The following is a 23995-nucleotide window of genomic DNA, read 5'->3' on the forward strand; positions in this document are numbered from 1 at the left end:
GAACTGCACAGGACCCTTTATTGCCTTCAGGTTGTACACAAGTTATAAAATATATACAGATACCCACAAATGTACAAAATATAAAAGATGCCCAGATGTAGAAACCAGTCTGTAGGGCAAGTGGAGGAAGTCACCCTCCCCATTATACAGGGCGTCGGGTGTATGGGATATGATCCCTGCTGGGTACAACTGTCCATCACAGTCAGGCTGGCACATTCTGCCCCTCTATTTGGCATCACTGCTGCCCCTTCCACACCACCAGAGCTGCAGCGCGTTCTCTCCACGGTTGTCGCGCTTCGCTCGTACTTCCTGCTGGGATTCCTCTCCACTGTCTTCTGACTCCGAGAACCTCCGCTGCCCCGACGCCGTGGCCAGGATGGGTAGAGATGGGTGCAGGCTGTGGGCAGCAACATGAAGATCATTAGCGATTGATGCAAGCAGAGATCTTGACAAAGATAAATAATTTAAACACAAAGAAAGCTGCAATGATCATTTTGTCATTTTTTTTTCTTTATGGCTGAATATGTGAAAAACTAACATTCTGACGCCCCCTGGTGGCCAATGCGTCAGCTTTCCTGAAACTTGGTATTTCATGGAAAATTGCTTTTAAAAACAAGATGCAGAGTAGTTTGTGGGATTTCATTCTGCGCTGACTGACGTTCTCTTACCTGATACCATTTACGCAGTCTTTCTGCGCCCGGAAGTGCAGCGCCGGTGATAGAACGCCTTCCTCCGGGGAAGTTAACATGTCCCAGGCAGACACGACCCCCTGCGTGTCTCCACTGAGCAGGTATCGGCCGGAACTGTGGGGGCGAGGAGAGCGGGAGATATTAAATATATCAGAATAACCCTTTACCGTGATTTGACAGGCGAAAGGGGCAGAGCCAGAACTTACCTTTCCATATCAAAGTACATCCTCTGGTTGGTGGTGACGTCACGCCTTAGAGAGGTAAGCACCTTCCCCGGGTGACGGACGTCCCAGCACAAGATCTCGGGGTCCTGCAAGGGGTGTTTGTTAGTATCTGATCACAGCCATTACTTATTGGGTTTCTTAGATACAGACATCCTTAAAGGGGTGTACCACAACTTTACAACTGCTTGACTCCCGCTCTGTCCTTCCTGGTTGCTGCTGGCCAGGACATGCGATCTCTCCAGCCAATCACTGGCTACAGCAGTTACCTTCCCTAGCCAGTGATTGGCTGCAGCAGTCACATGTCCTGGCCAGCAGCAACCAGGAAGGACAGAGGGGGAGTGAAGCAGTTGTAAAGTTGTGGGACAACTCATTTAGAGTTACTGGCCCTTTAGGCCGCCTGCAGACGGCCGGGTCGGATCCGGCAGCGAGAATTCTCGCTGTGGGACCCGACCCGAGCGCCTGCACAGAGCAGCGCATACTCACCCGCGCCCCGCAGCTCTGGATCTTTCATGTGCCGGATGCCGACGCATGCGCAGATCGGAGCTGGCGGCGGGTGAGTAACGTTTCTGTGCGGAGTTCTCGAGCCCCGCACAGAAATAAGACATGCCGTGGTTTGTTTGCCGCACGAGATTTTGCGTGGCCAAATCGCGGCCGTCTGCAGTGGTTCGCACTGCTGCCCTGCAGTGGCGGGGTCCCAGGATCAAATCCGCATCAAGGTCAGATTCAAACCTAGATCTGCAGCAGTAGCACTCCGTCCTCAATGCAGGCACAGTATTTTGTCCATTTTTGCAAAAAATTGGATGGGGATGATCCTATCCGATTTAGCAAATATTGGCTTTATCATCTTGCCGACCCTGATAAGCAGCACTACCCGCGTCTCCTCCTCCCTGTATACAACCATAGTGACATCAGAAGAAACAGTGCGATGACTGCGCAGGTGCAGCTCTGTTTATTTCAGCGGGACGGATGTAAGTGGCGTACAAGGTGTCGCCTATATCTGGCGCCTCCGTTGACGATGAATGGAGTGACATCGCGCATGCACAACCGCAGCTTCATTCAGTCTATTCCCCACTAGCGGGTGCAGTAAGCCCCCGTTGTCAGGGTGGTGGGGGTCTCAGCAGTGAGACTTCCACCAATCAGACTTTTATCACCCGTCCCACGGGTTTTCTGGTACAACAACTGAGTATTTGGTAAAATCTACATAGTGGTACAATGGGTTAATAAATTACCTTTCTGCCTCCGGAGAAGATGCAGCGGCCGTCTGCAGAGAAGAGCAGGTGGGTGACCCCTCCGATGGGGCCGTGCAGGACGGCCAGCATCACCCCCTCATCGTAGGAGTAGAGGCCCAGACTGCGGGAGTAGGAGCCGCAGGCATAGATGTCCTGAGCCGGGCTGAAGGCCATGCAGGAGATGATCCCCGGCTGCCCCAGCTTCTTCTCTGCAGGAGAACAGGACGGAAACATCATACAGGGCCACAAAGTCATTATACGAGGGCCACAGTCCCACCCCTCAGAGACAGCAGCCAATAACAGAGCCCAGCGATGGATCCCCGCCCCGTGACGTCCCGTAAACCGTGAGGGATTTCAGGCGTAAACACATACATGGTGTAGAGCAGCAACTGAGGAGCGAGCAGAAGGAGGAGGACGGGACATCCAGGCCTTCATGATACAAACCGTATTCAGACCTCAGTCCGCTGCATCACAGGACATGCCCGACCAAGACTGGAGCCTCTGGTGGAAACGCTGCCGGTGATGCAGGGGGCCGAGGTCTAGAATAAAGTGTCATGAAGGCCTGGATGCATCGCCCTCCTCTGCACCACATATCCCGTACGGGAGCTTTTAGATCATGCAGTCTGGATCCTGCGTCAGAGCGCGCAACATTGTTGTTCCCAGGGGGATTGGCCTGCGGTGCCGCTGCTACAATTTAGTTTTTTTTGTATTTCAGGTGTAAACACAGACCAGAGCAGAGGGGCCGGAGCAGCGGCGGGGCCACAGCCCAGAGCAGGGGCGCCGGAACAGCGGCGGGGCCACAGCCCAGAGCAGGGGCGCCGGAGCAGCGGCGGGGCCACAGCCCAGAGCAGGGGCGCCGGAGCAGCGGCGGGGCCACAGCCCAGAGCAGGGGCGCCGGAGCAGCGGCGGGGCCACAGCCCAGAGCAGGGGCGCCGGAGCAGCGGCGGGGCCACAGCCCAGAGCAGGGGCGCCGGAGCAGCGGCGGGGCCACAGCCCAGAGCAGGGGGGCCGGAGCAGCGGCGGGGCCACAGCGGAGCGCGGGGGATACAACAAGTTGTTTGCGTTGTAACTTCCTGTGCACTAACCTGACAGCCTCTTTAACCCCTTCCTGCTCCAGGGTGTAAGTTTACGTCCTGGGAGCGGGATACTTCCCGCAAACCGGGCGTAAACTTACGCCCTGCACTTACAGTGTCGCCGCGGTGACACAGCAGTGACGTCTGCTAACATTGTTAGCGAACAATCACTATGTGCGGGCCAGGGACAAATCACAGTGGTCCCGCCCCAGCGATCGCTGTGATCGGTCAGTGAAGAACTCACTGACCAATCACAGCTCAGCAGCAGAGAGCCTGCTGTTTATAGTGTAGTGAGGTGTGATCAGTAGTGTAGAGAGGTGTGCTTTGTAGTGTGATCGGTAGTGTAGCTGGGATCTGTAGTGCACTGAGTGATCTGTAGTGTAGCTGGGATCTGTAGTGCAGTGAGTGATCTGTAGTGTAGCTGGGATCTGTGGTGCAGTGTGATTAGTATGGTAGTGTAGCGCATTTCGTAGTCCCCCTTCCCGTCATTAGTCAGCGTAGTTCTTTGGCTACCCCGGGATTCAGTTTGGTACTGAAGGGCTCAGAGCGAGGGACATTTTTATGTTTTTTTCCCGGATGATTCTATTGCCCATGTAGGGACCCAAACGAATTTGTATGCCCAGCATTTTATACAGCAGAATCCCACCTCCAGCTACGCAGGACCCGATACGTGGACCCCTGTGGATGCATCAGACATAAAAAAATGTTGGGGTCTTTTTGTTAACCATGGGTCTGGTAAAAAAGCCGACGGGCGTACCGGAGTACTGACATTTTGTATCACACTCCTATGTTCCGCATGGAGATGTCAAGGACACGGTTTGAGATGATCCAAAAGTTTTTACACTATAACGATGATGCAGAGTGCCCCCTAGTGATCATCCCAATTAGGATCGCTTGTATAAAATCAGGCCAGTAGTGGAACATTTTAATTTTAAATTTGCCCAGGTATACACCCCAGAAAAAAATATTGCAGTAGACGAGTCCCTGGTGCACTTCAAGGGGAGGCTAAAATTCTGCCAGTACCTGCCCAGTAAGCGGGCACGGTATGGTGTGAAATTGTACAAGCTGTGCGAAAGTACATCAGGGTACACCCACAAGTTCTGCATTTATGAGGGGCAGGACACCAAGACTGAGCCCCCAGAATGCCCCCCCGTGCTGGGAGTAACAGGGAAAATAGTGTGGGAACTGGTGCACCCACTATTAGACCAGGGTTACCATCTGTACCTGGATAACTTTTATACCAGTGTCCCCCTGTTTCAGTGCCTCGCTGGAACAGTGGCATGTGGTTCCATCCAAAAAAATCATAGAAGCCTCCCTAAGACGCTGCTTGGGCAACTGCTCAGAAGGGGTGAGAGCCGGGCCCAATGCAGCGACAATGTATTGTGCGTTAAATATAAGGACAAGAGGGATGTCCTTATGTTGACGACAATACACGGCCACAGCAGTACCCCCTGCCCAGTACGAGGTACCAGTGCAGAGACCCCCAAACCAGACTGCGTCCTCGACTATAATAAGTACATGGGAGGGGTCGATCTATCAGACCAGGTACTGGAGCCCTATAGAGCCATGCGGAAAACACGGGTGTGGTACAAAAAACTGGCCGTGCACCTCGTACAGATGGCACTGTATAATGCCTACGTGCTGCATCGGGGTGCAGGCCATAGGGGGACATTCCTTCAATTTCAGGAGGAAATCATCAAGGATCTAATATTTGGGGACCAGGAGGTGGGGGAGAGGCCCAGTACTTCTGGAAGCGAGGCCACAAGAATTGTACCAGGGCAGCATTTTCTCAGTGAAATTCCCTCCACTGCGACGAAGGGAAGGCCCCAAAAGAGGTGCAGAGTGTGCTACAAACAGGGGATAAGAAAAGACACCGTATACCAGTGTGAAACGTGCCCCACACAACCCGGCCTCTGTATAAAACATGGTTTTAAGATCTACTACACCTCCCTGATATTGTAATTTTATTATTGCCCTGACGTGTTACCCTGATGTACTTCGCACAGCTTGTACATAAAGCCACATGCTAAGTCCTTCCCTTCTGAGCCCTGCGCCCTAAAAACAGTTTAGATTCACATATGGGGCATTCCCCAGTTGGGTAACATCATGGGGTACTTTATCTCTTTCTGCCCCTGGTAAAAAATAATAATCTGGGCCTAAAGCCGAACATTATGGGAAAAATTAGAATTTTTTGTATTCAACTCAAACTGTTAAAAAAAATTCCTCAAACACCTGCGGGATCAAACCGCTCCCTACACCCCTTACTAAATCCCTGAGGGGACTCGTTTCCAAAATGGGGTCAAGGCGTGAGGGTTTCAAATGTACGGGCACCTCAGGGGCTGCAGACACTACATGGGGGCTGAAAAGGGGTCCAGCAAAATCTGCATTCAAAAACTCAAATAGCGCTCCCTGTCTTCTGAGCCCTGCCATGTGCCTGAGCAACAGTTCACATCCACATATGGGGCAGATGTCTACAAACGGCAGAATCCTGGTAACACATCCCGAGTTTTGTTTCTCTGCCAACTCCTGCTGTTTTATAGAAAAAAATGGTTTTAAATTGAAAATCTCTGATGCACTTTTGTTTAATTCCTGCAAAACATCTAAAGGGTTAATAAACTTCATAAATACTTGAATTCTTTGAAGGGTGCAGTTTTTAAAACGTGGTGATGTATGGGGGTTTTCTGCTACACGGGCTCTTAAAATCCACGTCTAAACGGATTTGGCCCTTTGCTAGTAAATTTGAAAAATGCTAAATTTATATACTTTGTGGAGTCGGAAAAAAATAAAATAACGCTTAAAAATGATTGCAGTACAAAGCAGGCCGGTGGGGAGTGGGGATTAGTAACGAGTTTGGGGCGTTTGACTGTCTGTCTTACAAAAAGAAAAATTCAAAGTTTGAAAATTGTCAATTTTTCCAAATTTTCTGTAAATTTCGATTTTTTTTTCCTAGTTAAAGGGGTTGTCCCGCAGCAGCAAGTGGGGTTCAGCACTTCTGTATGGCCATATTAATGCACTTTGTAATATACATTGTGCATTAATTATGAGCCATACAGAAGTTATAAGAAGTTATTCACTTACCTGCTCCGTTGCTGGCGTCCCCGTCGCCATGGATCCGTCTAAATTCGCTGTCTTCTGGCGTTTTTAGACACGCTTGCGCAGTCCGGTCTTCTCCCTTCTGAATAGGGCCGCTCGTGCCGGAGAGCTGGTCCTCGTAGCTCCGCCCCGTCACGTGTGCCGATTCCAGCCAATCAGGAGGCTGGAATCGGCAATGGACCGCACAGAGCCCACGGTGCACCATGGGAGAACACCCGCGGTGCATCGTGGGTGAAGATCCCGGCGGCCATCTTGGTAAAGGAAGAAAGAAGTCGCCGCAGCGCGGGGATTCGGGTAAGTAATAAACTTTTTTTTTTTTAAACCCATCCCTTGGGTTTGTCTCGCGCCGAACGGGGGGCCTATTGAATAAAAAAAAAAAAAAACGTTTCGGCGTGAGACAACCCCTTTAAGCCAAAGTTTATTGATGCAATTTTTACACTAACGTCAAGTACAAGATGTCACGAAAACAATCTCAGAATCACATCGATACGTAAAAGTGATTAGCACATGAAGTGACAGATGTCAGATTGGTCCTTAAGCCCAAAATAGGCCATGTCATGAAGGGGTTAAGGCGCTGGTGGGAGCAGAGGATGGATTTCAGCAGAATTAGTTAGATTTGCCTCTCAGGACTCCCAGAAAAGCTGGGTGATTGTGTAAGACAAGGGGGGGTTGGGGCTCCCATTGATTTCACAGGGTTTTCAAGACACGGAATACTTGCAGGTCACTGCAGACGGGTCAGAGAATAGAAACCTTGCAAAACGGAGGAAAACTGCAGGCATTCTGGTTTCCTGAAATACCCTTAAAATCAATGCGGACAAAAATATGGAAACGTTTAACCCCTTCGTGATCGGCCCATTTTCTGCCTTAAAGGAGATGCCTCGAGGAAGCAGTGAATTTTTTTTTTTGCCCAGTCCCCCTAATTAAACATACATTACTAATTACCCCTGTAAATGACTTTCCTAGCTGGTTTCTACTTACCGTTCCAGCAACTTATAAAACTTTTTCCCAAGATGGCCGCCAGCTCTTTTCGCATCACTTGCTGTAGCCCGACGTGCGCGCTCCCGAGACGCTGCCAGCTGTGTCTCCATGGCAACCAGACGCCCCGCAGCCGCCGACCGGACCCCTGGAGTGAACACGGCCGACCAGTCACCCACCGCCAGGCAGAAGGTAACCGGCGCAGCCCCCCCCCCCCCCCCCATCACAGCGGCAGCCCCCCCCCGGCCCAGCGCTAGTTCCCCCGGCGCAGCGACAGCCCCCCCCCGGCACAGCGGCAGCCCCCCCATCGCAGCGACAGCCCTCCCCCCCCGTCGCAGCGACAGCCCCCCCCCCCCCCCGGCGCAGCCCGCTCCCGGCGCAGCGGCAGCCCCCCCGGCCCATCACTTGCCGGGACAGCTTCTCCGGACAGCTCGGCAGCTCTGCACCTTCCTCTAACAGAGGAAGGTACAGAATGGCCGCTCCAGCGCGCTCCCGAGCAGTGACAGCTCGTCTGCGCATGCGCAGAAGAGCTGTAGCGGGGAGCACACTGAAGCGGCTCGTGCTGAAAGGAGAAGACCGGACTGCGCAAGCGCGTCTAAAAAAGCAAGCTGCCAGCGAATTTAGACGGAACCATGGAGACGAGGACGCTAGCAACGGAGCAGGTAAGTGGAATAACTTCTGTATGGCTCATATTTAATGCACGATGTATATTACAAAGTGCATTAATATGGCCATACAGAAGTGTATAGACCCACTTGGTTTCGCGAGACAACCCCTTTAAGGACCAAGCGATTCTTATTGTTGCATTGCCAGAGCTCGCCGAGCCATATAAGGGCTGGTTTATATATATTATACACACACTATCATAGTCAGTAGCTTGCTCCCCTAGAAGTTGTCGGGATGCATGAAACTTTGTGTTATTGTTGTACCGCCTCTGTTGTGGGGCTCCTGTGGCCCCCTTGTACGTGCGGCTTAGCATTATCCTGCTGCCTCTTGGAACACATGTGGCTGCAGGATGTCCTGAACATAACGCTGAGCTGTCATTGTCCCTCGTACCACTACTAGGGGTGACCGACTGTCATATGTGATGGCCCCTCAGACCATCACACCAGCAGGGGGCAGTGTGCCGCTCCACAGTAAAGGCAGGATTGAGGCGCCCACCCCGAGGTCTCCAGACACGAACACGGCCGTCGTCAACGCTCAAACTAAACTTTGATTCATCACTGAAGACACCCGGTCCCCCTCCGTAGTGTCCAGTTTCATCATTTTCGACATCACCGCAAGCGGAGGCAATGGTAGGTGTCAGAGGCCGTACATGTAATGGGGGCCGGGAGACCAAAGTCCTTCAGCCAAGCGCTTGGAAATGGTTCCAACAGACACAGGGGTGTAACAATGGCACCACCTGTCTCTGGATGGCGGACAAAGGAACAGTCAGAGCTGCTGGTGCTTGTTGGACGATCAGATGCTCCTCTGTACTGGCGGTCTGTAGGGGGCGTCCTGAGCCCGGCCACCTTGTGTGCCCTCACACATCCACTGGTCCTAACACCCCCTAACAGTCTGGTCAGACGCTCCTCTCTACTGGTGGTCTGTCGAGGGTCCTGAGCCCGGTCACCTTGTGTGCCCTCACACATCCACTAGCCCCGACACCCCCTAACAGTCTGGTCAGCCGCTCCTCTCTACTGGTGGTCTGTAGGGGGTCCTGAGCCCGGTCGTCGGGTGTGCCTCATCCCAACACTTCCTAACAGTCTGGTCAGACTCTCCTCTCTACTGGTGGTCTGTAGGGGGCGTCCTGAGCCCAGTCACCTTGTGTGCCCTCACACATCCACTGGTCCCAACACCCCCTAACAGTCTGGTCAGACAATCTTCTCTACCGGTGGTCTGTAGGGGGCGTCCTGAGCCCAGTCACCTTGTGTGCCCTCACACATCCACTGGTCCCAACACCCCCTAACAGTCTGGTCAGACTCTCCTCTCTACTGGTGGTCTGTAGGGGGCGTCCTGAGCCCGGTTACCTTGTGTGCCCCCATCCACTGGTCCCAACACTTCCTAACAGTCTGGTCAGACGCTCCTTTCTACTGGTGGCCTGTAGGGGGTTCTGAGCCCGGACACCTTGTGTGCCCTCATCCACTGGTCCCAACACCTTCTAACAGTCTGGTCAGATGCTCCTCTCTACTGTTGGTCTGTAGGTGGCATCCTGAGCCCGGTCACCTTGTGTGGCCTCACACATCCACTGGTCCCAACACCCCCTAACAGTCTGGTCAGACGCTTCTCTCTACTGGTGGTCTGTAGGGCGTGTCCTGAGCCCGGTCGCCTTGTGTGCTCCCATCCACTGGTCCCAACACCCCCTAACAGCCCTATCAGACACTCCTCTCTACTGGTGGTCTGTAGGGGGCATCCTGAGCCCGGTCACCTTGTGTGCCCTCACACATCCACTTGTCCAAACACCTCCTAACAGTCTGGTCAGATGCTCCTCTCCACTGGTGGTCTGTAGGGGGGGTCCTGAGCCCGGTCACCTTGTGTGTCCTCACACACCCACTGGTCCTAACAGTCTGGTCAGACGCTCCTCTCTACTGGTGGTCTGTAGGGGGCGTCCTAAGCCCGGTCACCTTGTGTGCCCTCACACACCCACTGGTCCCAACACCTCCTGTTCAGTAATCTATAAAGTGCGAATCTAAAATCTGTGGATGGAATACAAATACAGCGACAGATCACGTGACGCAGATTCTATGTCGGGACATTAGCAGGCAGATGAGCCCCACTAAAAGGAGATAATCCACGTGCAGATCTGCAGCACCACGTGGCAGTAACCACAGATCATGAGGCAAACGCCACACGGATCGCGCACGTGGCCTGAGGGTTTACTCACACATCACGTTTTTTTGCGGCAACTTTCTGAGAACCGCTGCACAAACTGACATGTAAAGTAATACCTGTAGGGGGGTGGGGGTTGGCACAACAACAACAACCTCCCAGAGCTCGCCCCCAATACTTACGGAAAGTGGGGCGACATTCGCAGTCTCTTCCAGGCCGAGAAGTGTCAAAGACTCGAACCATCTTATCGAACCCGCAAAACAGCCGAGAACCGTCCGGCGAGAAACACAGCGAGTGAGCGGCGGTCAACTCGTCCTGAGGAGGAGAAGCGCAATTATAGAAGTCAGCGAGCGCAGAAAGGGCGGTGAGCGGCAGGCGGGACTCACCAGATGGTTGTAGGCGCGGTAAGAAGCCTTGAGGTCTCCGGTGAAGGCGTCCCACATATGGATGGGGTTGTCTCGGCTGCTGCTGGTGACACTGAGGGAGATAATAGAGTCAATGTACTAATACACTGCAACAAACCCCCAGCTGTGCGAGCAGCTCTGAATAAGGACAGCTGTCCAGGCACTAGGTTCACAGAGATCGTGACACGAGGTGTTAATATGGCGCGGTGACATGGACCAGCCTGACAGCGAGCGCCGGTGAGACGGGGACAAAGCAGGCAAGTTAACTTCTTCGCAGTCCCAATAAGTAACCAAAGAACTGATTGAACCGCAGCGTAGGAGAGCGCCACCAACAGGTCACTTACGTTTTTCTTCATTAAAGTCAGTTCGTGGACAACAATATTTCGGCTGCGATCTGCGCCAATATTCTCCAGAACTGGGACCCCCAATTTAACTGCAATTAGACTATAACCCCCAACACACAATCCAGGGGACCCCAAAAACAGAGTTGGAACTGTGATCAACTGTAATGTCCTATCATGTGAAAGCAGCAACCAACCGCTAGGAGCCACAGTGACGAGCACCGATGGGCTATACGACGTGTTATAAAGGAGCACTACAAGTGTATTATATGGTCCCACATACAGACACTTACAAGCAGGAGGCCGGATCACAGGAGCTCATGAGGGGGTACCAGCAATAATCGTAAACCGTGTCCCCCTCGGACATGCGGAGAACCGGAGCCTAAAAGAGAAAAGGGAGGTGAATATATAAGGGCTGAACATGGTATATAAGAGTCTGCTCCTCCCCCTGCAGGGTGATATATACAGAAGGGGGCTATGAGTCTGCTCCTCCCCCTGCAGGGTGATATATACAAAAGGGAGCTATGAGTCTGCTCCTCCCCCTGCAGGGTGATATATACAGAAGGGGGCTATGAGTCTGCTCCTCCTCCTGCAGGGTGATATATACAGAAGGGAGCTATGAGTCTGCTCCTCCCCCTGCAGGGTGATCTATACAGAAGGGAGCTATGAGTCTGCTCCTCCTCCTGCAGGGTGATATATACAGAAGGGGGTTATGAGTCTGCTCCTCCTCCTGCAGGGTGATATATACAGAAGGGAGCTATGAGTCTGCTCCTCCTCCTGCAGGGTGATATATACAGAAGGGAGCTATGAGTCTGCTCCTCCTCCTGCAGGGTGATATATACAGAAGGGAGCTATGAGTCTGCTCCTCCTCCTGCAGGGTGATATATACAGAAGGGAGCTATGAGTCTGCTCCTCCTCCTGCTGGGTGATATATACAGAAGAGAGCTATGAGTCTGCCCCTCCCCCTGCAGGGTGATATATACAGAAGGGGGCTATGATTCTGCTCCTCCCCCTGCAGGGTGATATATACAGAAGGGGGCTATGAGTCTGCTCCTCCCCCTGCAGGGAGATATATACAGAAGGGGGCTATGAGTCTGCTCCTCCTGCAGGGTGATATATACAGAAGGGAGCTATGAGTCTGCTCCTCCTCCTGCAGGGTGATATATACAGAAGGGGCTATGAGTCTGATCCTCCTCCTGCGGGTGATATATACAGAAGGGGGCTATGAGTCTGCCCCTCCCCCTGCAGGGTGATATATACAGAAGGGGGCTATGAGTCTGCCCCTCCCCCTGCAGGGTGATATATACAGAAGGGGGCTATGAGTCTGCTCCTCCTCGTGCAGGGTGATATATACAGAAGGGGGTTATGAGTCTGCTCCTCCCCCTGCAGGGTGATATATACAGAAGGGAGCTATGAGTCTGCTCCTCCTCCTGCAGGGTGATACATACAGAAGGGGGCTATGAGTCTGCTCCTCCCCCTGCAGGGTGATATATATACAGAAGGGAGCTATGAGTCTGCTCCTCCCCCCTGCAGGGTGATATATATAGAAGGGAGCTATGAGTCTGCTCCTCCTCGTGCAGGGTGATATATACAGAAGGGGGCTATGAGCCTGCCCCTCCCCCTGTAGGTTGATATATACAGAAGGGGGCTATGAGTCTGCTCCTCCTCCTGCAGGGTGATATATATATATACAGAAGGGAGCTATGAGTCTGCCCCTCCTCCTGCAGGGTAATATATACAGAAGGGGGCTATGAGCCTGCCCCTCCCCCTGTAGGTTGATATATACAGAAGGGGGCTATGAGTCTGCTCCTCCTCCTGCAGGGTGATATATATATATATACAGAAGGGAGCTATGAGTCTCCTCCTCCTGCAGGGTGATATATACAGAAGGGGGCTATGAGTCTGCTCCTCCCCCTGCAGGGTGATATATACAGAAGGGGGCTATAAGTCTGCCCCTCCTCCTGCAGGGTGATATATACAGAAGGGGGCTATGAGTCTGCTCCTCCTCCTGCAGGGTGATATATACAGAAAGGAGCTATGAGTCTGCGCCTCCTCCTGCAGGGTGATATATACAGAAGGGAGCTATGAGTCTGCTCCTCCTCCGGCAGGGTGATATATACAGAAAGGAGCTATGAGTCTGCTCCTCCTCCTGCAGGGTGATCTATACAGAAGGGAGCTATGAGTCTGCTTCTACTCTGCAGGGTGATATATACAGAAAGGAGCTATGAGTCTGCTCCTCCTCCTGCAGGGTGATATATACAGAAGGGGGCTATGAGTCTGCTCCTCCTCCTGCAGGGTGATATATACAGAAGGGAGCTATGAGTCTGCTCCTCCCCCTGCAGGATGATATATATAGAAGGGAGCTATGAGTCTGCCCCTCCTCCTGCAGGGTAATATATACAGAAGGGGGCTATGAGCCTGCCCCTCCCCCTGTAGGTTGATATATACAGAAGGGGGCTATGAGTCTGCTCCTCCTCCTGCAGGGTGATATATATATACAGAAGGGAGCTATGAGTCTGCTCCTCCTCCTGCAGGGTGATATATACAGAAGGGAGCTATGAGTCTGCCCCTCCTCCTGCAGGGTGATATATACAGAAGGGAGCTAGGAGTCTGCTCCTCCTCCTGCAGGGTGATATATACAGAAAGGAGCTATGAGTCTGCCCCTCCTCCTGCAGGGTGGTATATACAGAATGGGGCTATGAGTCTGCTCCTCCTCCTGCAGGGTGATATATATATACAGAAGGGAGCTATGAGTCTGCTCCTCCTCCTGCAGGGTGATATATACAGAAGGGGGCTATGAGTCTGCCCCTCCTCCTGCAGGGTGACATATACAGAAGGGAGCTATGAGTCTGCTCCTCCTCCTGCAGGGTGATATATACAGAGGGGAGCTATGAGTCTGCTCCTCCTGCTGCAGGGTGATATATACAGAAGGGGGCTATGAGTCTGCCCCTCCTCCTGCAGGGTGATATATACAGAAGGGAGCTATGAGTCTGCTCCTCCTCCTGCAGGGTGATACATACAGAAGGGAGCTATGAGTCTGCTCCTCCTCCTGCAGGGTGATATATACAGAAGGGAGCTATGAGTCTGCTCCTCCCCCTGCAGGGTGATATATACAGAAGGGGGTTATGAGTCTGCTCCTCCTCCTGCAGGGTGATACATACAGAAGGGAGCTATGAGTCTGCTCCTCCTCCTGCAGGGTGATATATACAGAAGGGAGCTATGAGTCTGCTCCTCCCCCTGCAGGGTGATATATACAGAAGGGGGTTATGAGTCTGCTCCTCCTCCTGCAGGGTGATATATACAGAGGGGAGCTATGAGTCTGCAGGGTGATATATACAGAAGGGTCTATGAGTCTGCTCCTCCCCCTGCAGGGTGATATATACGGAAGGTGGCTATGAGGCTGCTCCTCCTCCTGCAGGGTGATCTATACAGAGGGGGGGCATGAGTCTGCTCCTCCTCCTGCAGGGTGATATATACAGAAGGGAGCTATGAGTCTGCTCCTCCCCCTGCAGGGTGTCTCCATACCATTTCCTGCAGTAGGTCCCATTCAGCAGAGTACAGCTCTGGAGGAAGGTTATAAATCCTCAGCAGGTTATCATCACTGTTGGTTAATATGCAGGATCCATCAGGTGCCCTGAGGAAAAGAAAAAAACAATTTAAACTTTATTAGTTCTTTAAAAAAAAAGCGCAAACTATTAAGGAAATTGAAGAGTTGGTGCTCAGAGGCTCCACCCACTGCACTTTTACTATCAAGTCAGGTGGGCAGGGCAAAGATGGTGATGAGGGATTATCAAAATAGACTTATCTCTTTGTGATCAACTCTGTTGGGGGTCTCTTGGGCTTCTTGAGGTAATCTCTCCAGACAGCTGGGTTCTCATTAACCCCTTGTAGCACAGCAGTAAAGCCCCATTTACACACACAGGTGATCGCTCAAGATTTATCAGAAACTGACAGTTTCTGATAAATTTTGACCAATCATTTTGCATTAGCTACTAATAAGCCCATTAATAGCTAACTAGCTTCATTTGCATGTATTTAGAGAACTGCAGGTGGTCTGTTCTCTAAATAAATCACTATTGTTCTCCAGTGGGACAGCAGCTGAAAGAACGTTATCAGCGCTGCCCGCAGAGAACTCAGCGTGCGGTCCGTCTAATCAGGGACGACAGATTTTAAGGAGAGCTGAACTCAGCGACGGACGAAAACTTTGGAGCGAATTTTGGGCGATAATCATTGCGTGTAAAAGGGCCTTAACAGCCTTGTAACAGAGAACACCCCCGGTAGACTATAGGGCGATAATCATTGAGTGTAAAAGGGCCTTAACAGCCTTGTAACAGAGACCATCCCCGGTAGACTATAGGGCGATAATCATTGAGTGTAAAAGGGCCTTAACAGCCTTGTAACAGAGAACATCCCCGGTAGACTATAGCTGAGCAGAGCTTACTGAGCCGTCAGAAGAGCAAACCGTGGGATCCCCAGCAACCCCCGCAGTGTAAGTGCTGTGTACTTGTGGAGACACGGACGCCTGCGGGATTCCCCTTTACTAAGTAAACAGCGGATGTGCCATATAATCTGATATAATTACACCGGGGAGAAAGCCTTTAGATTTTCCTCAAATTTGCATATTTGTCATAAAAAGGAGAAATTCACGGGAAATTCCATCTGCTGTTATACCCGGAAGAGAAAAAACACAGAACACAGTGTGGAGGAAACTCACCAAGACCCTGCGACTGTCGACCTGCAAAGGACCGTTGCTGCTGACCCCTGACCCACCATGCCCATACCCAGAGTCATTGTGCCAACTACTAAACCAATGAGCAAAGCAAGACCGCCACAGGTAATAGTCAAGAGCCACATCTACTACGGTCAACCCATAGTGCCGCCCACCACCCCTACCATAGAGATGTCAACTATAAAGCCGCCATCCCAACCAAGCATCCAAAGTGCTGCCCAGAAAGATGCACAACTACAAACCACACCATCTACAGAGCCACCGGCCTTACCGTGGACCCATAGTGCCTTCCACAAAGCCACACCATCTACGGACCCATAGTTCTGCCCACAAAGTCACACTAACTACAAAGACACCAACCCAACCATGGGCCTATAGTGCTGCCCACATAGCTACACCAAGTACAAAGCAAACCAACCTTACCATGGACACAGTGACTTCTCAAAAGCCGCATCAACTATAGAGACACCAGCCCAACCATCGACCCATAGTTCTGCCGACAAAGCCACACCACCTACCGAGTCACAACTCCAAACATGGACCCATAGTGCCGCCCATACAACTGTGTAAACTATAGATCCACCACCCCAACTATGAACCAACAGTTCCACCACCAAAGCCACACCAAGTACAGAGCCACCACCCAAACCCATAGTGCCACCCACAAAGTCACAGCAATTACAAATAAACTACCTCAACCAGTACCCATAGCGCTTCGAGAGCTACAGAGTGACCACCCCAACCATGAACCCATATCGCCCATACAACTGCGCCAGCTACAGAGTGATCACCCCGACCCTGAACCTATAGTGCTGCCCATAAAGCTGCGCCAGCTAGAGTGATCACCCCAACCATGAACCCATAGTGTCGCCCATACAGCCGCGCTAGCTACAGAGTGAGCACTACTACCATGAACCCATAGTGCCGCCCATACAGCTGTGCCAGCTACAGTGACCACCCCAAACATGAATGTATAGTGCCACCCATAAAGCTGTGCCAGCTACAGAGTGACTACGTCAACCACGAACCCATAGTGCCGTCCATAAAGCTGCGCCAGCTATAGAGTGACCACCCCAACCATGAACCCATAGTGCTGCCCATAAAGCCACAACATATCTACAAAGCTGATCCCGGAACCATCACCACCGCAACCTTGGGCTCATTGAGGATGGCACCAACTACAGAGCCATAAAGCTGATCACTAAGCCAGCCACTGTGCTGCCCACTTAGTAATCACTGACCCACTGGGCAACAATGAACGAGCCATGGCATATGGCCAATAATAGGCAGCCACCACCTAGATACTGTGCCAAATGCTGAACCATGAGCTCCGACCACCGAGCCAGCTTCTGATCCTACAGGTGGAGTCTGGAGTCAGTTTATAGGTATGACAGGGGGCAAAAGTGGAGCAACCGAACTCTTGCGGCCATTGGCAGAGTAATATGGCCGCCTCTCCTTTCAGTTTGGATACTTCAGTCAAACCAAAAATGTCACTTTTTTGTGTATTTCCCCCTTAAGTCTCAGGTTACACACACCCCTATCTCTCCAGACAGCACAGAGGAGGCGCCACTCGGAAAACTAACCCCTGTGGGCTCAGAAATGGACTTACCACTTGCACCCTTTGAGGAAGTTCTCTGGGACATTGGTGTACTCCGCCCACGCGCCCGTCAGTGCCCATGGCTGCTGGGAGAAGTCGTACTGCGGCGGGCTGTAAGAGAAGTCACTAGGGTTACTATGTTGTACAATGTAAGCGGGGGAGGGACAAGGTGAACTCATAGGGCGTGGCCTGTATGACTGCGGACCCTTAACCCCTCGAGGATGTGGCCGACGTTCACCGTCCAGGATGAATAAGTGTTACTTTGGTAGATTGGAGTTTTGTGGGTGCGGCGATACCAAATAGGCGTTTATTTATATTTTTATTACTTATCTGGGCGGGGGAGGGGCGGCACTTTCACTTCTTTTCTTTTTGATCACTCATACAGTATAATGCAATACCACAGTATTACATTATACTAAATCTGGACAGGAAGTCTATGCATCTATCCATGGCCTTCAGAAGGACCCCGGCTGCCTAGCAACCGATAGCCACCCCACAATTGCATCATGGAGGGTGTGTGGGGGGGGGGGGGGAGGGGGTCTGTTCAGGACTCCGAACAATGATCTGGGCATTTAAATACCACTATCAGATCTGACAGCAGCATTTAGAGGGTTAACAGCTGTGATCATGGCTGTTATGGGCAGGTGTCTACTGTCAGACAGCCGGCACCCGCCTTGTATGGAGCGGGTCAGCTTGCCCTCCCGCTCCATATAAACCCCACACACCCAGGATGTGAATGTACGCCCCCTGTGGTGTTAAGGAGCAATTATCCCCCAAAAATCAAAGACCTTCCACTGTAGGACACATCTCTCCGATACCTGTAGACGTCTTCCGGAGTCTCCTCAGCCACAACCTCCACCTCTTCTCCCACTTTCTCCTGGGTCGTCCCCTCGGCATCTTCTTGGCAGTCAGCACAGACGGGGCCGGTAAGGTCAGGGCGGGACTTCTTGGTTGGCGGTCCACAAGTCTCACCCTCCGCGCTGACCTCATCATCCAATGATCCAGTGCAGTCAGTAGTTATTGAGTGGGCCCCCGCCAGCTCCTCAGCCACTACCGATGGGGCCCCCGCCAGCTCCTCAGCCACTACCGATGGGGCCCCCGCCAGCTCCTCAGCCACTACCGATGGGGCCCCCGCCAGCTCCTCAGCCACTACCGATGGGGCCCCCGACAGCTCCTCAGCCACTACCGATGGGGCCCCCGCCAGCTCCTCAGCCACTACCGATGGGGCCCCCGCCAGCTCCTCAGCCACTACCGATGGGGCCCCCGCCAGCTCCTCAGCCACTACCGATGGGGCCCCCGCCAGCTCCTCAGCCACTACCGATGGGGCCCCCGCCAGCTCCTCAGCCACTACCGATGGGGCCCCCGCCAGCTCCTCAGCCACTACCGATGGGGCCCCCGCCAGCTCCTCAGTCACTATCGATGGGGCCCCCGCCAGCTCCTCAGTCACTACCGATGGGGCCCCCGACAGCTCCTCAGTTATTAAGGATGGGGCACCCGTCAGCTCCTTGGCCTCTAAAGATTGGGCACCCGTTAGCTCCTCAGTCACTTCCAATTGGGTCCCCGTTAGCTCCTCACCCACTGCTGACGGGGGCTCCATAACCTCCTTGATGACGTCTTCTTTTCCTTCTCGCATCTCCTCTGTTTCATCATTTGCCACATCGCCCGCACCAGGTCCTGCGCCTTCCTCCATATTTCAGGCTCCTCCCCCGTCCGCGGTCACAACACCTGCGACGAGGCGTTAATAGGACTCATCAGACGGCAGCGTGTCTATAAAAGTTCTGGAACTTCCTGATAGACTTGATGTTTCAGGTTCTCCTCATTTTCAAGATCTCTGCTTGCTGCCAATAAATAGGAACATTAGAGAGTCATGAAACAGTCAAAAACTGAAACTGCTTAGGTTACCCGTAGCAACCAATCACAACACAGCATTCATGTCCAGAGCAGAATACACTATTGAGAAGGGAAAGCTGCTCTGTGATTGGTGTTTATGCACAACAGGCAATTTTGCTTTTATTAGACGGTTTTAAAAATCTGCCACACTGTGGGCCAAAGAACAGTCCGGACCTCCCGGCCGAGGGCTCGTCACCCTCGCATCCACTCCGGACCTCCCAGCCGAGGGCTCGTCACTCTCGCATCCACTCCTGACCTCGCTCCCCTCCCAGCCGAGGGCTCGTCACTCTCGCATCCACTCCTGACCTCGCTCTCCTCCCAGCCGAGGGCTCGTCACTCTCGCATCCACTCCTGACCTCGCTCTCCTCCCAGCCGAGGGCTCGTCACTCTCGCATCCACTCCTGACCTCGCTCTCCTCCCAGCCGAGGGCTCGTCACTCTCGCATCCACTCCTGACCTCGCTCTCCTCCCAGCCGAGGGCTCGTCACTCTCGCATCCACTCCTGACCTCGCTCTCCTCCCAGCCGAGGGCTCGTCACTCTCGCATCCACTCCTGACCTCGCTCTCCTCCCAGCCGAGGGCTCGTCACTCTCGCATCCACTCCTGACCTCGCTCTCCTCCCAGCCGAGGGCTCGTCACTCTCGCATCCACTCCTGACCTCGCTCTCCTCCCAGCCGAGGGCTCGTCACTCTCGCATCCACTCCTGACCTCGCTCTCCTCCCAGCCGAGGGCTCGTCACTCTCGCATCCACTCCTGACCTCGCTCTCCTCCCAGCCGAGGGCTCGTCACTCTCGCATCCACTCCTGACCTCGCTCTCCTCCCAGCCGAGGGCTCGTCACTCTCGCATCCACTCCTGACCTCGCTCTCCTCCCAGCCGAGGGCTCGTCACTCTCGCATCCACTCCTGACCTCGCTCTCCTCCCAGCCGAGGGCTCGTCACTCTCGCATCCACTCCTGACCTCGCTCTCCTCCCAGCCGAGGGCTCGTCACTCTCGCATCCACTCCTGACCTCGCTCTCCTCCCAGCCGAGGGCTCGTCACTCTCGCATCCACTCCTGACCTCGCTCTCCTCCCAGCCGAGGGCTCGTCACTCTCGCATCCACTCCTGACCTCGCTCTCCTCCCAGCCGAGGGCTCGTCACTCTCGCATCCACTCCTGACCTCGCTCTCCTCCCAGCCGAGGGCTCGTCACTCTCGCATCCACTCCTGACCTCGCTCTCCTCCCAGCCGAGGGCTCGTCACTCTCGCATCCACTCCTGACCTCGCTCTCCTCCCAGCCGAGGGCTCGTCACTCTCGCATCCACTCCTGACCTCGCTCTCCTCCCAGCCGAGGGCTCGTCACTCTCGCATCCACTCCTGACCTCGCTCTCCTCCCAGCCGAGGGCTCGTCACTCTCGCATCCACTCCTGACCTCGCTCTCCTCCCAGCCGAGGGCTCGTCACTCTCGCATCCACTCCTGACCTCGCTCTCCTCCCAGCCGAGGGCTCGTCACTCTCGCATCCACTCCTGACCTCGCTCTCCTCCCAGCCGAGGGCTCGTCACTCTCGCATCCACTCCTGACCTCGCTCTCCTCCCAGCCGAGGGCTCGTCACTCTCGCATCCACTCCTGACCTCGCTCTCCTCCCAGCCGAGGGCTCGTCACTCTCGCATCCACTCCTGACCTCGCTCTCCTCCCAGCCGAGGGCTCGTCACTCTCGCATCCACTCCTGACCTCGCTCTCCTCCCAGCCGAGGGCTCGTCACTCTCGCATCCACTCCTGACCTCGCTCTCCTCCCAGCCGAGGGCTCGTCACTCTCGCATCCACTCCTGACCTCGCTCTCCTCCCAGCCGAGGGCTCGTCACTCTCGCATCCACTCCTGACCTCGCTCTTCTCACAGCCGAGGGTTCGTCACTCTCGCATCCACTCCTGACCTCGCTCTTCTCACAGCCGAGGGCTCGTCACTCTCGCATCCACTCCTGACCTCGCTCTTCTCACAGCCGAGGGCTCGTCACTCTCGCATCCACTCCTGACCTCGCTCTTCTCACAGCCGTGGGTTCGTCACTCTCGCATCCACTCCTGACCTCGCTCTTTTCACAGCCGAGGGCTCATTACTCACGCATCTTCCACTTCTGACCTCGCTCTTCTCAGAGCTGATGGCTCATCACTCTCGCATCCACTCCTGAGCTTGCTCTTCTCCCAGCCGAGGGCTCGTCACTCTCGCATCCACTCCTGACCTCGCTCTCCTCCCAGCCGAGGGCTCGTCACTCTCGCATCCACTCCTGACCTCGCTCTTCTCACAGCCGAGGGCTCATTACTCACGCATCCACTCCTGACCTTGCTCTTCTTACAGCCGATGGCTCGTCACTCTCGCATCCACTCCTGACTTCGCTCTTCTCACAGCTGATGGCTTGTCACTCTCGCATCCACTCCTGACCTCGCTCTTCTCACAGCCGAGGGCTCGTCACTCTCGCATCCACTCCTGACCTCGCTCTTCTCACAGCCGAGGGCTCGTCACTCTCGCATCCACTCCTGACCTCCCGCTTCTCACAGCTGATGGCTTGTCACTCTCGCATCCACTCCTGACTTCGCTCTTCTCACAGCCGAGGGCTCGTCACTCTCGCATCCACTCCTGACCTCGCTCTTCTCACAGCCGAGGGCTCGTCACTCTCGCATCCACTCCTGACCTCGCTCTTCTCACAGCCGAGGGCTTATCACTCTCGCATCCACTCCTGACCTCCCGCTTCTCACAGCTGATGGCTTGTCACTCTCGCATCCACTCCTGACCTCCCGCTTCTCACAGCTGATGGCTTGTCACTCTCGCATCCACTCCGGACCTCGCTGTTCTCCCAGCCGAGGGCTCGTCACTCTCGCATCCACTCCTGACCTCGCGCTTCTCCCAGCCGAGGGCTCGTCACTCTCGCATCCACGCCTGACAATCTGCAGCAGACGCTACGTGAGCAGGACAACGTCAGGACGGGACTTCAAACATTGAATATTATTGTGTAAAAGTCTAAAGAAAAAAAAAATATGTAGTTTTGTATCGTTGCAGCCGCACCGACCCGCAGATAAAGATCGCAACGTATCAAGTCATTTCTGCTGCTTGATTAACGCTGTAAGAAAAAAAGACTGCAAAAAGACAACGGCAGAATGGAGGTTCTCCCTCCCGGCCTTCTGAAAACATTTCTGCAGTGAGCGACCGCAGCGCAACGGGGCGTTCAGACGCGGAATCTGATATGGATTCTTCCAAGTGGGGTGCGCTCTAACGCCGCGGCCGAACGTCAGAGTCCTGGCTATACAAGTGGATCTACATGCAGATTTAACCCTGGTCAGCGAGCAAATCGAGCAAGAAGCCGCATCCAGAAGGGACGGGATTTCTTTCTTGCCCACGGAGTTGAAATCTGTGTGAGGTGAACGACCCCGGCGGCGGAATCCATCACCGAATCCATGCAAACCCCCCCCCCCCCTCCTTACCCTGTGGAGATCCGACCTCGGGAGATGAATGATACATTTAATAATGACCGCAGCATCTCGTGGTCGGACAGGACCGGGAAGGGGTCTGCTGTCAGCCGGTCGGCCCCACTGACGGCACGTCGCCGCGCTGCCCGCATGCAAGTCCTGTGCAATTACATCAGTTATAACTCTAGGAAATGGAGAATGGAAAAAGACTGACTGCAGCCTGACCACTGGCACACTGTAACAACCCCTCAGCTGTGTGCGTGGGGGTTATGATACTGGATGTACACATTTCCATTCACTTACCATTTTCCAGTTCTCTGCTGGCTGTCAGTGAATACAACCACATACATTTCAGGCCGGTATCCCGCTGACAGGTTGTTACAGTGTATCAGTGAGGACAATCCTCGCTCCAGGCTGCGCTGACACACTGTAACGCGTGTTGTATGACTTCAGGTCCACAGATCTCTGCTTACAGTCAGTGAATAGCACAATTCTCATTCCCAGGCTTCTCAAACCCAAAGCTTCTCACAGCTGGGGTTTTGTTACAATGTATCCGTGTGAATAAGGGCTGGCGTTCAGCGTGGGTCTTCAGGGTTTGGACATGCATCCCCATTCATTGACAGAAAGCAGAGATCTTAAACCTAATTCTACAGCAATCGTTCTCCCATTTCACGGCGCGACCAGCGGTTGTCCGGCGCTCAGTCCGCCATGCTTACTCGAGAACGTTATCATACGTCTCTCATCACTGCTCCATTTAAAGGGGAGGTCCACTGTCACCAGTGCCTAGAGACTGCAGGAGCGCCGCAGGCGGCCATTCCTTATACTGCGGGTCTTTACTGACACTGCAGAGCTGCCTGTCACATCTCAGCCTGAGGACACACCGGTGACTACAGCCCCGCGCACCCACCATACTACCAGTTAGTTACCTCCTCGGGGTCCATGTGCGGCACCAGTCTGACAACAAACAGGCGACACTTCCGCCCACCGCACTCCTACACCAATCAGCGTGTAGGATACAGGAGGAGCCTAAAAAGCGTCCAATAGGAACCAGCGATGTTCGTACAGCAGCGAATAGAGATGGAGGGACGTAACTAAACGAGCGATGGCCGGGAAAAGAAGTAACCAATGAGAAGCCGAGGTGAAATGTTCCTTCAACATCCGGCGCACACCGGAAGGCGTCCCGTCGCCATGTTTGTTCAGGGAAAAATCCATTTTTTGGGGGTAGTTGGTGCGGTAAGTCAGAGAGAGGAGGCGCTGCTCTTTAGTAGATACGAAAGTTGATGCTCCTAACCTGTCATATGTGATCCTGTCCGGTGTAAGCATATACTGTGTGATACTATAGAGTGTATCTAAGCTTATAACAGGTAATAATGTCCGTGGTATCTAAGCCTATCATGAGCAATAGTCTAATGAGTGATACTTCCAGTCTATCTAAGCTTATCATGAGTGATCGGAGGGTTCTAGTAATTTTGCCACTACTGCCGACCTGTACGGGGGATGTGTCAGTTAAAA

At 53.5% G+C, this 23995-nt stretch overlaps 1 protein-coding gene across 1 annotated transcript; it reads right to left on the bottom strand.

The window, feature by feature from the left end:
- Positions 1-23466, bottom strand: WRAP53 (WD repeat containing antisense to TP53). Its single transcript, XM_066593829.1, has 11 exons — positions 23410-23466; positions 17981-19000; positions 17175-17273; positions 14362-14470; positions 11130-11218; positions 10478-10568; positions 10274-10406; positions 2143-2351; positions 896-999; positions 669-803; positions 1-397 (listed from the first exon to the last, which is right to left on the bottom strand). Exons 2-11 carry the CDS (start codon positions 18850-18852, stop codon positions 226-228), a joined length of 2013 nt encoding a protein of 670 aa, XP_066449926.1. The 5' UTR covers positions 18853-19000; positions 23410-23466; the 3' UTR covers positions 1-225.
- Between the last annotated feature and the right edge of the window lie 529 nt (positions 23467-23995).

This window comes from Eleutherodactylus coqui, chromosome 2 (assembly GCF_035609145.1).
Source record: "Eleutherodactylus coqui strain aEleCoq1 chromosome 2, aEleCoq1.hap1, whole genome shotgun sequence".
In the NCBI taxonomy this organism is placed as follows: Eukaryota; Metazoa; Chordata; class Amphibia; order Anura; family Eleutherodactylidae; genus Eleutherodactylus; species Eleutherodactylus coqui.